This window comes from Balaenoptera ricei, chromosome 2 (assembly GCF_028023285.1).
Source record: "Balaenoptera ricei isolate mBalRic1 chromosome 2, mBalRic1.hap2, whole genome shotgun sequence".
NCBI classification, from domain to species: domain Eukaryota; kingdom Metazoa; phylum Chordata; class Mammalia; order Artiodactyla; family Balaenopteridae; genus Balaenoptera; species Balaenoptera ricei.
In genome coordinates, this window is record NC_082640.1 from 122,257,621 (window position 1) to 122,273,966 (window position 16,346).

Sequence of the window (16,346 nt, forward strand, 5' to 3'; positions counted from 1 at the left end):
TGTGCTTTACACAGAGTAGGTGCTTAATAAATATTTGTTAAAAGAATGAATGAGTGACCAATATATCTCTTGGATAGGATTTGATTTATATTACAAAGTAAGTAAAATTTTGTATTTTTTTCTCATTTTCCTATGTTGTTACTTATGTCAGCCTCATTTTCCTTCATTCACACCACAAAGATTCTAGCAGAGCTTCTGAAAATGAGCATCAAATATTCGTTGTCTGCATCCAAATGTGAATTCTCCTGCACATTGCATGGTTCGGTATATAGAGTGGAGACTACTTCGTTTCTCTGAGAATAGCCGTCTCATGATATGGGGATAGTAGTCAATACCCTGTCCACTACACAGAACACTGGTGACAGTACACACAGAAAGGGGCTGGGAGAGATGGAGAAATAGCAGGTGACAAAGGTGTCAAGAATCGGATGGACTACCGTTTCATTTGCTTTCATGATTTCTGTTTATATGTTTGTGCCTACACATGTAAGCAGGAGAGGAGGAGGAAAGCTAAGATCCCCCCTGATAGGGAGGAGTGTTTAGCTTTTTATTACAAGTTAACTCACAAGTTGAGCATTAAAACATTAATCAAAATTAATCAAAAGGTAAATCTGAAAAATGGGTTAAGTTCAGTAAGGAAATAGCTCTCAAGCCATCTCAGTGAGTTCAAATGTAGAAGCCTGTCCTTTCTCCTTTTGAACTCCAGGTGGTGCTGTTTACCCAGCCATGGCAAGCAGGTGCCCGGCCCCGTTTCCTTCCCCTAAGGTTCACAGCTGGGCTTTCATTTTTTCAAAATATTTTCAGTTTCCACAGATGTGTTCTTTTAAATGGTCAATAAATTTTTATAACCACTATTTGAAAACTTGCAAGATTATTGTGAATTGTGCTTCTTAGCCAAGAATATTTTTTTGATGTCCAGGGCACACCCAGAGTTAGGCATTTACATTTGTTCATTGGTCCTCTACCTTTCCTTGCTTCTTAGAACCCAGAGTCAGTCACAGACATTTGGGCTGTTAGTAGAACTCATCACTCATCCAAGTCCCTTTAAACACTTTTGTAATTTAAAAATAGATTTCTAGTTCAGTTAAGGCACCTCAACTCCATGGGCTTCTGAGTAAAGAACACCATCTTTATAGGAGTACTTTTATCCCTCAAAGCCAATGAATGTTCCTAGCAGACCTGACCTGATTTTTTGGTGAGCGGGCACTTGTCAGACACCCAGAAATGTTTTGATGATTTGAGGTCACCTTTCCAATGACACCCTGCAGTCCAATCCAAATTCCTCAAAAAAAGTGTTCCTAGGAAAAAACTAAGAAGGAGTCATGGACAGTTTCTTTCCATTTTAATAGATTTCAGTGGCAAGAATGGTGGGAATTTTGTTGTAGAACGTGGAAATAGGATGGGAGTGCAATGGTATCAATTTTACCATCGACAAGGTTTGGAATTTTTAAGATTGGCTTTAAAAAATAACCAGTTAACATGCTTTTCTTGTCCTTTTTTCCTCTTTTCTGTCACAAGGGGTTTGTAAACAAGCTGGATGAATTTATTCAATGGTTAAACGAAGCCATGGAAACCACTGAGAATTGGACACCTCCCAAAGCAGAGATGGATGACCTTAAACTGTACCTGGAGACGCACTTGGTAGGCAAGATTGTGCTGCTCTTGCTGTTAGTTAGGGAAGGATTTTAATGTGCTACTTGTTTGTTTATGGAGAATATCAGTTTTACTTATCAGAAGTCATTATATGCTAATAAACCAAGTTTTAATGGGGTAAACTGCAGAAGCTGAAAATTTACAGGCATTTCAAGTAATACTATGAAATCTAAATCCTCCATATTTCAAGCTATTTTTTCAAAACTTTTTCCAGAAAGGTAAGTAATTATTTTAAAAAATACCTTAGAAAATTTTACTAGACCTTTGCTCTCTAAAGTGACAATGGAAGGTTTTCCTCTTCTTAAAAAAAAAAAAATGAAAGAGGTAATTTTGATGACCATTCTAAGTTTTCTAGAATTCTTGTAAAATTAATGAACCTCTCATTATCAAGAGAGTCTACTTTATCTGTTCTACATTGGGTTATTTTAATAAAATATTTAAAACGATGATCTCCATCATTTTGGCTGCTATGTGGGTTTTTCAGCATATAATTAATACGACTGTCATTACACTGGTCCCTGTGCACAGGGAAATCCATGGAGAGGAAGTAGAAAACACTTGGATGAATATGCTTCTGAATATGTTAGAAGCAAGAATTATAGACTGGGGGACATTTGATGAACCCTCATGAGGTTTTTACTGAATGCTTCAAATGGCCGATATCAATTATGAAGGGGTGGAAACCAAGTAGTGGAGTGTGATAAAGCATGAAGAAAAAGCACGTTGTCATAGGAAATGAAAATTCAAGCTTTAAGGATCTCATCTTTATTCCTTTCACTGATAGCATAAAATCGACAAAGGCAATGAACACGAATCCTTGGGTACCCGACTGTGGGGCTGATTTTCTGCCCCTCTTACATACTCAGAATTTGGATTGAGTAAACAATGTGTGTGAGTCCTGCATGTATGTTAGTTCACAGGGTTCCAGAACTGTTCCCTGTGATATTAAGTGAGAGAAGGAGAGAGAGGGAGAAGAGAGAAGGAGAGAAGAGGGGGAAGAGAGAGAGGATGCTTTAGTTTTTTGCTGTTTGCATTTTGCAGTGTATTTTATATCATTGCGAGAAAAACAGCCTCGAAATCCTATTGCCGCATGCAAACAGTCTTGTGAAAGATAAAAAAAAAAAAAAAAATCACAAAACTGGTAGAGGATGGTTCTGTTTTTAGAGACCTGGGTTGTTGGTGTGTAAAAATGCCAGTGACCCTAACCACCTCTCTTGTACGTGGGTTTTTAAATACTGCCCTTAGTATTCAATTCCCTGTTGAGTAGAGCCTTGATTTTTTTTTTAAAGAGGGCATTTCATAATAGCAAGATAAAGATATTCAGTGCTTTATAATGTAAATTGTATTAATTAGAATGTCAACTTTTCACTGGCATTGTTCTGACAGAAATTCTAATCTGTGTTTAAACAGGAGTATATGAACTTTATTTCACATTAAGTGTGCTGTCTTAATTTCTCTTGATTTAATATTTTATGGAAAACACACATTTAGTTTTTGAGGTCCCAGAGGGCATGGGGACACAAAGGGCACTTTAACGCTAGACTATTTATTGAAATGAAAGCCAGGCTAGGAGAATATGAACCAAGGTCTCTCCTCTCTTTGGGAGTTGAGTGACACAACCTCTTTGTAACCAACGTGCACTCCTGGTCTCAAATCCGTACTACAGAATTCTTAACTTAGCATCCCTGTGTTGGTCTCTGTCTCATTCTAGCCCAACACTATCCACTAGAACTTTCTGTGATGATGGAATATTCTATATTGCGCATCCGATGTGCAATAACTAACCACACCTATCTACTGAGCACTTGAAATGTGGCTAGAGCAACTGAGGAAATGAATTTCTAACTCTAATTAACTTACGTTTGCGTTTAAATTGCCACATGTGGCTTGTGACAACTGTATTCTAGTCCTGTAAATTGTGGAACTCTTTACAGACGTAATGAATAGCAAGTATCCAGTAGCTGCCTCATAATGACATTCTCATCCAAAATGTGAAAATCATTATCCCCTTTGCTGTGGATCTCTACCTCAGATCCACAGCAAACAGCCCTTCTTAAAATGTTTATTTCTTAAAGAATAACCTTGTTCCCGCCTAATGGTCAACACTTTCTTGAATGAATTTTCTCCACCATCATGTCTGTATTAGTTGGGCTAGAGATAACATAGGAACATCTTTACCTCTGCTTTGCGAATAGTGAGGGACTGTAATCTCCAGATTTGTTCACTGTTGTTAACTCACAATCTCAGGGGCTGAAATTATGAATAATACTGTTTAACAGTTACTGAAGACCTATTGGGTGTGGATTGCCATTGAATGATACTTAAAGACAATTATTGAGTCACTGTTCTACTGCATGCTGTGTCTGCTAATCTAGATACAGCCTGTTGTTTAAACATCTTTCAAACAAACTCTGAGTTACTGTCTATCTGAGCACAATGTCTATCTACATATCTCCTGAGCAATATTGTCATTTATATTTTTTATTGTATTTCCTTACTGTGGTGCTGAGTTAATATTTAGTTATTCTTCTCAAAAGAAGGCAAAAAATATCTACCTTTCCATAAAGAAAGTATACAACTAAGTCTAGAGATTTATATTTCTTAGTTCACACTGTATAAGTCATTACTGCTCCTTAATGAGTGGGCAAGAGGTATTTATTTGCAAGATTATCTAGTATGTAGACTTAGCTACATGAGTTTCATTAAACATCTCTGTAGAGTCTATAATTTAAACATTAAACCAACAGATGTACAAGCCTCTGAGTCCGGTGTCTCCCCTGAGTTAATAATGTGTTAGATTAGTTGGCACCCTGCAATATTTATTATAAACAAAAGCAAATAAACAATAACATAAGTTGTACATTTATATTTTGATACTTAATTCTTTTCCATAACAGTAACCAAGGGTTTTCACCAACACAAATCAATTAAACCTTCACAATACCTTTATGAGAGATATGAAGGAGCTTTATTCTAACTGTAAGAAATACTGTGAAATGGTGAGGATACATCAATGATTTTCCATGATAATTAATCATCTGCTTGCAACCTGGCTGCTCCTTCAAAAATAAAATTCCTATCTTTTTAGAAAATGACATTTGCAGGAAAATGTTTGAATTTTGCAAGTATTGAGCATATTGGACATTCCTCTTTGAAAACCACTTTTAAAATAGCATTGTATATATATGTTCTCGAATGGATTCCCTTCTTCACCTCTGTCCACTTTTTTAACAGCTTCATTGAGGTATAATTGGCATACTAAATTGTATATACTTAATGTAAACAATTTTGCAAGTTTTGACAAATTGACAAATGTATACACCCGTGAAACCGTCACCACAGTCAAGGTGGTGAACATATCCATCACCTCCAAAAGCCTCTTCATGACCCTTTGTAACTGCTCCCTCCCTTCCCTCTCAGCCTTTCCTTCATCCCTAAGTAATCAAGGGTCTACTTTCTGTCACTGTTAGATTGTAATTTCTAGAATTTTGCATAAATGGAATCAAACAACATGTTCTCTTTCTCTCTCTTTTTTTTCTTTTTTGGTCTGGTTTCTTTCATCCAGCATACTTATTTTGATGTTGTATGTTCCAATTGTTCATTCATTTTTATTGCTGAATAGTATTCCATTGCACAGTTATAACACAGTTTACCCATTCAACTGATGGTGGACACTAAGGTTGTTTCCCTCACCACCATTTTTATTGGCTAAAGAAGCAAAAGTCACCAAAAATTACATGTAAGTAGAAGCATCATAAATGGTTCTTCACGGACTATTTCGATTTTTTTCCTTTGAAAGAATTTATATTATCTTCAGAGTTAGACTGCTGAAGAGTAAAGCAGCAGAGCATGACAGCAACTTCTCCCTCAAGAGATTACAATTCATGTCCGTTTGCTTCCAAAAAGATAACTGTCATCTCCCAAATAGTTTTTATCCATGCCTAATTCACAAAATGGTACCACATCATATGCAATCAATTGCAGGAAAACAAAGCATAAGTTTTTTTAAATTCTGTAGCCAATCAGAGTATCTAGTAGGAGAAAGCAATGTCAAACTGACACCAGACATCTGTGCGATAATTAGGAAAAAGAGCCAAGCATAAAGGCCTGGCTTAAACTTGGGAGATAAATTTGCATAGGTAGCACCATGTCATGTTGGGCAAACATTAACCAACCACATAGAAATAGCCTTGGAAAAACAACATTCTTTTTTTTAAATTAATTAATTATTTATTTATTTATTTTTGGCTGTGTTGGGTCTTCATTTCTGTGCGAGGGCTTTCTCTAGTTGTGGTGAGCGGGGGCCACTCTTCATCGTGGTGCGCGGGCCTCTCACTGTCGTGGCCTCTCTTGTTGCGGAGCACAAGCTCCAGACGCGCAGGCTCAGTAGTTGTGGCAGAGCACAAGCTCCAGACGCGCAGGCTCAGTACTTGTGGCTCACGGGCCCAGTTGCTCTGTGGCTTGTGGGATCCTCCCAGACCAGGGCTCGATCCCATGTCCCCTGCATTGGCAGGCAGACTCCCAACCACTCTGCCACCAGGAAAGCCCAAAACAACATTCTTCATTCAATTTGATAAATGAGAAAACGTGGGGGAAATGGTGATGATGAGTTCATATATATTAAGCACCTGCGAGTGCCAGGCAGTTGTTTATGTGTTAGGAATACGTGATGAATGAGTTTCGCTTCTTTCTCCTAGGGATTTGCAATCTGAGGGAGATGACCATAGATTAAATGTAGTCATCTGTGGACCCATAAATGATGAATGTAATATAATTTTGAGCAGTAAACTTCTTGTAGGATAAGCAAAGTACTGTTTGGAGCATAGAGCAAAGTTTTATTGGTTCTTCCTCAGGGTAGGGAAGGCTCAGAGAGGTAATTTGATGTAGACCTCACAGGCCATATATGATTTGTTGGATAAAGAGGGGAGGAGAGGAGATGGGAGGAAATTTTATGGGCAAGTAAGGGAGGTGGGGTGAGCCTTCTGGTGTGGCTGAGGCTAAGTTTTGTCCTGCAGGTTAGGGCTGGGTGGTGAAAGAGATTGAATGTCCTTTTAATGGATTGAACTTTTCTCTGGGGGCAATGGGGACTCATTGAAGGTTTGATTTTATTTTAAAACAGGAGAGTGACAAGAATCAACTGTAAATTCCATGGGGGAAGGGTCAGCTTGCCATAGATTAACTGGATAAGTCCATGGCTTAAATGAGAGAATAAAAATGGGCATAATGGAAAATGGATTTGAGTATAACAATCTGCCCTTGAAGGGTCTGAAATGTTTTCCTCGTTCCTTATTGTGTCATTACTCTAAGTACTTATAAAAACAGACTGAATTAAACTAATAATATGACTGGCTAACAAAAGCTCAGTACAGATGTTTTCCTGCCTTTACCATCTATATTTAAGTATTTATATCATTTTTTTAAAATAGCTTTCATTAGTATCATAAGAAAAACAATATACTTCTCCCAAAGTTTTTAGTCATACCAGAAAATTTCCCAAAATACATTCAGCTGTGTTTCTTTTGCTTGCCCTTCTGCGTCTACCTGTGTTCCATTTCTCATTGCTTGAAGTGAAGAGATGACAGGCTCTCTGTTTTCCCACTTCCCGGTGCCCACCTCTCCCTGCCTACCCTCCTCTGCTGAGAGGACAGGCAGCTCTGGCCCAAGAAAGCTGAGCTTCACAACACGAGCAGCTACCACATGCCTGTACTCTTCAGTTAACAACAGACACTCGATCACGCTTCAAAAGCCTGAGCTGTCTCAGTTTGGCTGCCACCTCCCCTCAGCCTTGCTGAGTAGGGCTGGTGGCCTCATAGGAGCTTTGACGTTCCATTTGCTTGTCCCCCTTGATTCCTGTCAGTTTAAGGTTAGTAACTGAGAGTTTAGCAGGGAGAAGCATTACTTCTCTTTGAGGGATTTGAGATACTTGACTCCCAGCCTTGAGTTACTTACTTTGGTAGCTTGTGGATGGAAAGATCTGCTGGAAATTTATAGCACTTAGGCATTTTGAGGTTGATGCCTGGGGACAGGAGGCTCATTTTGGACATGTGAAAGTCCTGGACCACATTCTTTTGCTCATATAACTTATTCTGTGCATCTAGGAGACAAATAGTGTTGTCTTCCCTTTTCAGTTAAAAAGGATCCCTGAATTGTTCCAAGCACCTGGGAATGTACTTTTTGCCTGACTCAATTTAGGGACTCTTGTTCACATCATTTTAAAAATTGCTGTTGGAGATTGGTTCAAGGTGGCGGAGTAGAAGGATGTGCGCTAACTCCCTCTTGCGAGAGCACTGGAATCACAACAAACAGCTGAACAATCATCGAAAGGAAGACACTGGAACTCACCAAAAAAGATACCCCACATCCAAAGACAAAGGAGAAGCCACAGTGAGACGATAGGAGGGGCGTAATCACAATAAAATAAAATCCCATAACTGCTGGGTGGGTGACTCACAAACTGGAGAACACTTGTACCACAGAAGTCCACCCACTGGAGTGAAGGTTCTGAGCCCCACATCAGGCTTCCCAACCTGGGGGTCCGGCAACAGGGGGAGGAATTCCTAGAGAATCAGACTTTGAAGGCTAGTGGGATTTGATTGCAGGACTTCAACAGGACTGGGGGAAACAGAGACTCCACTCTTGGAGGGCACACACTAAGTAGTCTGTGCATCAGGACCCAGGGGAAGGAGCAGTGACCCCATAGGAGACTGAACCAGACCTACCTGCTAGTGTTGGAGGGTCTCCTGCAGAGGCCGGGGGTGGCTGTGGCTCACCATGAGGACAAGGACACTGACAACAGAAGTTCTGGGAAGTACTCCTTGGCGTGAGCCCTCCCAGAGTCCGCCATTAGCCCCACCAAAGACCCGGGTAGGCTCCAGTGTTGGGTCACCTCAGGCCAAACAACTAACAGGGAGGGAACCAAACCCCACCCATCAGCAGACAAGCAGATTAAAGTTTTACTGAGCTCTGCCCACTGGAGCAACACCCAGCTCTACCCACCACCAGTCCCTCCCATCAGGAAACTTGAACAAGCCTCTTAGATAGCCTCATCCACCAGACAGCAGACAGCAGAGGCAAGAAGAACTACAGTTCTGCAACCTGTGGAACAAAAACCACATTCACAGAAAGATAAACAAGATGAAAAGGCAGAGGGCTATGTACCAGATGAAGGAACAAGATAAAACCCCAGAAAACAACTAAATGAAGTGGAGATAGGAAACCTTCCAGAAAAAGAATTCAGAATAATGACAGTGAAAATGATCCAGGACCTCGGAAAAAGAATGGAGGCAAAGATCGAGAAGATGCAAGAAATGTTTAACACAGACCTAGAAGAATTAAAAAAGAAACACCTAGAAGAATTAAAGAACAAACAAACAGAGATGAACAGTACAGTAACTGAAATTAAAAATACACTAGAAGGAAATAATAGCAGAATAACTGAGGCAGAAGAACGGATAAGTGACCTGGAAGACAGAATGGTGGAAATCACTGCTGCAGAACAGAATAAAGAAAAAAGAATGAAAAGAAATGAAGACAGCCTAAGAGACCTCTGGGACAACAATAAATGCAACAACATTCGCATTATAGGGGTCCCAGAAGGAGAAGAGAGAGAGAAAGGACCCAAGAAAATATTTGAAGAGATTATAGTTGAAAACTTCCCAAACAAGGGAAAGGAAATAGCCACCCACGTCCAGGAAGCGCAGAGAGTCCCAGGCAGGATAAATCCAAGGAGAAACACGCCGAGACACATAGTAATCAAATTGGCAAAAATTAGAGACAAAGAAATATTACTGAAAGCAACAAGGGAAAAATGACAAATAACATACAAGGGAGCACCCATAAGGTTAACAGCTGATTTCTCAGCAGAAGCTCTACAAGCCAGAAGGGAGTGACATGATATATTTGAAGTAATGAAAGGGAAGAACCTACAACCAAGATTACTCTACCGGCAAGGATCTCATTCAGATTCGATGGAGAAATCAAAAGCTTTACAGACAAGCAAAAGCTAAGAGATTTCGGCACCACCAAACCAGCTGTACAACAAATGCTAAAGGAACTTCTCTAAGTGGGAAACACAAGAGAAGAAAAGGACCTACAAAAACAAACCCAAAACAATTAAGAAAATGGTCATAGGAACATACATATCGATAATTACCTTAAACGTGAATGGATTTAATGCTCCAACTAAAAGACACAGACTGGCTGAATGGATACAAAAACAAGACCCATATATATGCTGTCTACAAGGGACCCACTTCAGACCTCCAGACTGAAAGTGAGGGGATGGAAAAAGTTATTCCATGCAAATGGAAATGAAAAGAAAGCTGGAGTAGCAGTACTCATATCAGATAAAATAGACTTTAAAATAAAGAATGTCACAAGAGACAAGGAAGGACACTACATAATGATCAATGGATCAATCCAAGAAGAAGATATAACAATTATAAATATATATGCACCCAACATAGGAGCACCTCAATACATAAGGCAACTGCTAACAGCTATAAAACAGGAAATCGACAGTAACACAATAATAGTGGGGGACTTTAACACCTCACTTACACCAATGGACAGATCATCCAGACAGAATATTAATAAGGAAACACAAGCTTTAAATGACACATTAAACAAGATGGACTTTATTGATATTTATAGGGCATTCCATTCAAAAACAGCAGATTAATCTTTCTTCTCAAGTGCAAACGGAACATCCTCCAGGATAGATCACATCTTGGGTCACAAATCAAGCCCTAGTAAATTTAAGAAAATTGAAATCGTATCAAGCATCTTTTCTGACCACAACACTATGAGATTAGAAATGAATTACAGGGAAAAAAATGTAAAAAACACAAACACATGGAAGCTAAACAATATGTTACTACATAACCAAGAGATCGCTGAAGAAATCTAAGAGGAAATAAAAAAAGTCTAGAGACAAATGACAATGAAAACACGATGATCCAAAACCTATAGGATGCAGCAAAAGCAGTTCTAAGAGGGAAGTTTATAGCAATACAAGCCTACCTCAAGAAACAAGAAAAATCTCAAATAAACAATCTAACCTTACACCTAAAGGAACTAGAGAAAGAAGAACAAACAAAACCCAAAGTTAGTAGAAGGAAAGAAATCATAAAGATCAGAGCAGAAATAAATGAAATAGAAACAAGGAAAACAATAGCAAAGATCAATAAAACAAAAAGCTGGTTCTTTGAGAAGATGAACAAAATTGATAAACCATTAGCCAGACTCATTAAGAAAAAGAGGGAGAGGACTCAAGTCAATAAAATTAGAAATGAAAAAGGAGACGTTACAACAGACACAGCAGAAATACAAAGCATCCTAAGAGATTACTACAAGCAACTCTATGCCAATAAAATGGACAACCTGGAAGAAATGGACAAATTCTTAGAAAGTGGTAACCTTCCAAGACTGAACCAGGAAGAAATAGAAAATATGAACAGACCAATCACAAGTAATGAAATTGAAACTGTGATTTAAAATGTTCCAACAAACAAAAGTCCAGGACCAAATGGCTTCACAGGTGAATTCTATCAAACATTTAGAGAAGAGCTAACACCCATCCTTCTCAAACTCTTCCAAAAAATTGCAGAGGAAGGAACACTCCCAAACTCATTCTATGAGGCCACCATCACCCTGATACCAAAACCAGACAAAGATACTACAAAAAAAGAAAATTAAAGACCAATATCACTGATGAATGTAGATGCAAAAATCCTCAACAAAATACTAGCAAACAGAATCCAGTAACACATTAAAACGATCATACACCATGATCAAGTGGGATTTATCCCAGGGATGCAAGGATTCTTCAATATACGCAAATCAATTAATGTGGTACACCATATTAACAATTTGATCATCTCAGTAGATGCAGAAAGAGCTTTTGACAAAATTCAACACCCATTTATGATTTAAACTCTCCAGAAAGTGGGCATACAGGGAACCTACCTCAACATAATAAAGCCCATATACGACAAACCCACAGCAAACATCATTCTTAATGGTGAAAAACTGAAACCATTTCCTCTAAGATCAGGAACAAGACAAGGACATCCACTCTCACCACTGTTATGCAACATAGTTTTGGAAGTCCTAGCCACAGCAATCAGAGAAGAAAAATAAATAAAAGGTATACAAATCGGAAAAGAAGTAGTAAAACTGTCACTGTTTGCAGATGACATGATACTATACATAGAGAATCCTAAAGATGCCACCAGAAAACTACTAGAGCTAATCAATGAATTTGGTGAACTAGCAGGATACAAAACTAACGCACAGAAGTCTCTTGCATTCCTATACACTAATGTTGAAAAATCTGAAAGAGAAATTAAGGAAACGCTCCCATTTACCGTTGCAACAAAAAGAATAAAATACCTTGGAATAAACCTACCTAAGGAGACAAAAGACCTGTGTGCAGAAAACTATAAGACACTGGTGAAGTAAATTAAAGATGATACAAACAGATGGAGAGATATGCCATGTTCTTGGATTGGAAGAATCAATATTGCGAAAATGACTATACTACCCAAAGCAATCTACAGATTCAGTGCAATCCCTATCAAATTACCAATGGCATTTTTCACAGAACTAGAACAAAAAATCTTAAAATTTGTATGGAGACACAAAAGACCCTGAATAACCAAAGCTTTAGGGAAAAAAACGGAGCTGGAGGAATCAGACTCCCTGACTTCAGACTGTACTACAAAGGTACAGTAATCAAGACAATATGGTACTGGCACAAAAACAGAAATATAGATCAATGGAAGAGGATAGAAAGTCCAGATATAAACCCACGCACCTATGGTCACCTAATCTATAACAAAGCAGGCAAGGATATACAAGGGAGAAAAGACAGTCTCTTCAATAAGTGGTGCTGGGAAACCTGGACAGCTACATGTAAAATAATGAAATTAGAACACTCCCTAACACCATACACAAAAATAAACTCAAAATGGATTCGAGACCTAAATGTAAGACCGGACACTATAAAACACTTAGAGGAAAACACAGTAAGAACACTCTTTGACATAAATCACAGCAAGATCTTTTTCAATCCACCTCCTAGAGTAATGGAAATAAAAACAAAAATAAACAAATGGGACCTAATGAAACTTAAAAGCTTTTGCAAAGCAACGGTAACTACAAACAAGACAAAAAGACGGCCCTCAGAATGGGCGAAAATATTTGCAAACGTATCAACTGACAAAGGTTTAATCTCCAAAATATATAAACAGCTCATGCAGCTCAATATTAAAAAAACAAACAACCCAATGAAAAAATGGGCAGAAGACATAAATAGACATTTCTCCAAAGACGACATACAGGTAGCCAAGAAGCACATGAAGACGTGCTCAACATCACTAATTATTAGAGAAATGCAAATCAAAACTACAGTGAGGTATCACCTCACACCAGTTAGGATGGGCATCATCAGAAAATCTACAAACAACAAATGCTGGAGAGGGTGTGGAGAAAAGGGAACCCTCTTGCACTATTGGTGGGAATGTAAATTGATACAGCCACCATGGAGAACAGTTTGGAGGTTCCTTAAAAAACTAAAAATAGAATTACTATATGACCCAGCAATCCCACTCCTGGGCATATACCCTGAGAAAACCATAATTCAAAAAGACACATGCACCCCAATATTCATTGCAGCACTATTTACAATAGCCAGGTCATGGAAGCAACCTAAATGCCCATCGACAGATGAATGGATAAAGATGTGGTACATATATACAATGGAATATTACTTAGCCATAAAGAGGAACGAAATTGCGTCATTTGTAGAGATGTGGATGGATCTAGGGACTGTCATACGGAGTGAAGTAAGTCAGAAAGAGAAAAACAAATATCATATATTAACACACATATGTGGAACCTAGAAAAATGGTACGAATGAACCAGTTTGCAGGGCAGAAATAGAGACACCGATGTAGAGAACAAACGTATGGACACCAAAGGGGGAAAGCGGCGGGGGGTTGTGGTGGTGGTGTGATGAATTGGGAGATTGGGATTGACATGTATACCCTAATATGCATAAAATGGATAACTAATAAGAACCTGCTGTATAAAAAAAATAAATTAAATAATTAAAAAAAAATTGCTGTCACCCAGACATTTTACCGATTTATTACTTTATTCTTTTTCTTTAGAATGTGATGACTGCTTTAAAGTAGAATAACAGAGAAATACTGGATTTATTGAACACTTGCTATTTAGGGTGGTGGTATGCTAAGCACTGAAGAGACAGTTTGCAGACTGCCTTGTACTCTGAGGGTTTATGCACTATCAGAGGGCACCATGTATGGACAAGAGCCAGTGCGTGACCTAACTCACTTGAGCCAGGGTGCTGTCACCCACTATCTGTCTCCCTGTGTAGACCCATGTGCAGATCTTACTTATCTACTGTGTTACATGGAATTTTGGAATCTTGAAGCAATTCACCTGGCATAAATAATATTAGATAAAGATTAAAAGATAACATTTTAAAGATAAAAGTTTCAGGCCTGAAACAGATCTTTACTCTAGCCAGAAAAATGCCTGTCATATCTACTGAAGGTTGTTGTGAAGATCACATAAACCTGTTGTAAGTGAGGATGCTTTGTTCATTTTGGGGGAGTTGTGTGCACCCCTCGGAGACCCTGAGAACAGGTGGTGTGAGAATCTCGGGTGTTCCTAGAGAGGTTGAATCTCTCCCCACCTACCCTTCCCTAATGATTCACCTGTGACTGTCACCTCCCTGAGGGACTGCTTGTGTCTTTTTGGTGTCTGCTCTGACACCCTGCCCTGCACATGCATGATATGTACTAAACAAATCTGTTAAATGAATAAATGAGCACTTGTAAAAGCAATGTTACAACCATTACAGCAGCAAATTATAGCTAATATTATAAATCATCAAACAATAACTGAGAATGTATGCAAGGTAAATTATTTCCTCTACAGTTTCCAAATCAAAATGGACTCTGGTCACAGAGCTTTCTGAGTATTGTCTGGTATATTTGTGACAAGAAAAACACCTATAGAGGGAAAAAGTAGGATAGTTTCTTCTGCTTTCAGGATGTAATTCATCCCCTTTGGCAAGAAACACAAGGAAAATAGAATGGTAACTCAGATATTAGAAAGGTTAAGAAAATTCCACAGGTTAACATTACTATTTCAAAAGATGAAGACTGTATGACTACACAGGATGTTAATGACTTGACGTTACGAAATTTATTAAATTTATTTTTAAAGCAATTTGGTTCCCCCTCTCAAATGCATGAAGCATCTGGGAGTTGGAATAGATCTGCCCCAGGCTGCCAAACAAATTTTTAATGGAACTGGAGTCCTTCAGGGATTGTCCTAAATCCACATAATATTCTTAGGTCTTGGTGTTTGCACTGGGACCTGTATATTAACAGATGTACGTGTGAATAATATACTTATATCCATCCATCACCTTGGTGACTCCACATCTGTAGGGGCTGCTGCACATCAATTATTCCACCGCAGGGGGTAGAGAGATATTTGGGCCAGCATTGACCTCTTTTTCAATTAGGGCCTCAGAGCAGTGTGTTCTGGAAGTCACATGGTCCCTTTAGACAGAACCTCTGCAAATCCATTTGGCCTAATGTGGCCATGCTGGGAAGTCAATGTGATTACCTGTGCCAGGTGTGGAGGTAGCATCCAGAAAAGCAAATGAAAATTTGTTCACTAAGAGGCACCATCAACATTCAGGATCTCTCCCATCTATCTAATCCTTGAATAAGATATTAGCAAGTCTATCAAAAAAAGAATGCCAGCCTTAGTAAAATATATTTACCTTCCACGAAAAAATGCAACTGCTTGTTTGAAAGAAATTGTGATTTGGTTGAAGAGCTAAATTCACTTTCGAATGCTTGGAAATGTTTTTATTATCTGCAGTTTCAGGAAAAACAAGTTTCCTCAGGAAGAACAAGGATTTTTGTCTTTATATCTTAGTGCCTCTTTTAAAAAAAGGAAAACAATGTTTTTATAATGCTTATCTTTTTGTTCATGAACTTGGAACATCTTTCTCAAGAGTACATAGTGCTTTTCATTTTTTAAAACTTCTGATATTATATGTGGTGGTGTGTTGCATATTGTCGTAACTAATAAATCAATGACAAATGTAGTCACTTCATTTTGTTGGGGAGATATATAATTGTGGTGGTGGCTGACCATTTATTTAATTATGTGGTAAGTACCATATGATGAGAGGATAAAGTTAAATTGATGATTTGGGCTATCTCAGCCAGGGTACAGTTTACATGGCAATTACACCGGGATCATCTAAGTGTAATTGGCAAGTAATTTTGTAAGCGAAGGAACATGACAGCTCATTTACATGGTGTTCAATGAGTAAAATTTGGGGACATTTATCAACCACTTGCAAGTGAAGAGTGATTGCACCAATATAACCCAAAATACTATAGGCAGCATTTTGAAAGCTCCGTGGAAGGTTTTTGGTGCGAATCTTCATTCATTTGCTCCTTGAACATTTATTAGGTGTGTGCTGTGTGCCAGGCACTGTCCTAGGCATTGAAGATACAAGCACAAATGAAAAGTGAAGTTCTACTCTCAACTCATGGGTGGGAAGCAGACCCATCACCAGTAGTTACACAACAGTGTAGTAAGTAGAGGTTCGAGCTCGGCAGTTACTGTGGGTGCTG

At 38.6% G+C, this 16,346-nt stretch overlaps 1 protein-coding gene across 4 annotated transcripts in view; it reads left to right on the forward strand.

Annotated features, from left to right (window-relative positions):
- AKAP6 (A-kinase anchoring protein 6) overlaps positions 1–16,346 on the forward strand; it is a 574,354-nt gene that overhangs the window by 335,323 nt on the left and 222,685 nt on the right. For all 4 annotated transcript variants that reach the window (XM_059914067.1, XM_059914068.1, XM_059914069.1 and 1 more), the window contains one exon: positions 1,519–1,641. In XM_059914067.1, coding sequence (XP_059770050.1) covers positions 1,519–1,641 — 123 coding nt within the window. The remainder of the gene's footprint in view (positions 1–1,518; positions 1,642–16,346) is intronic.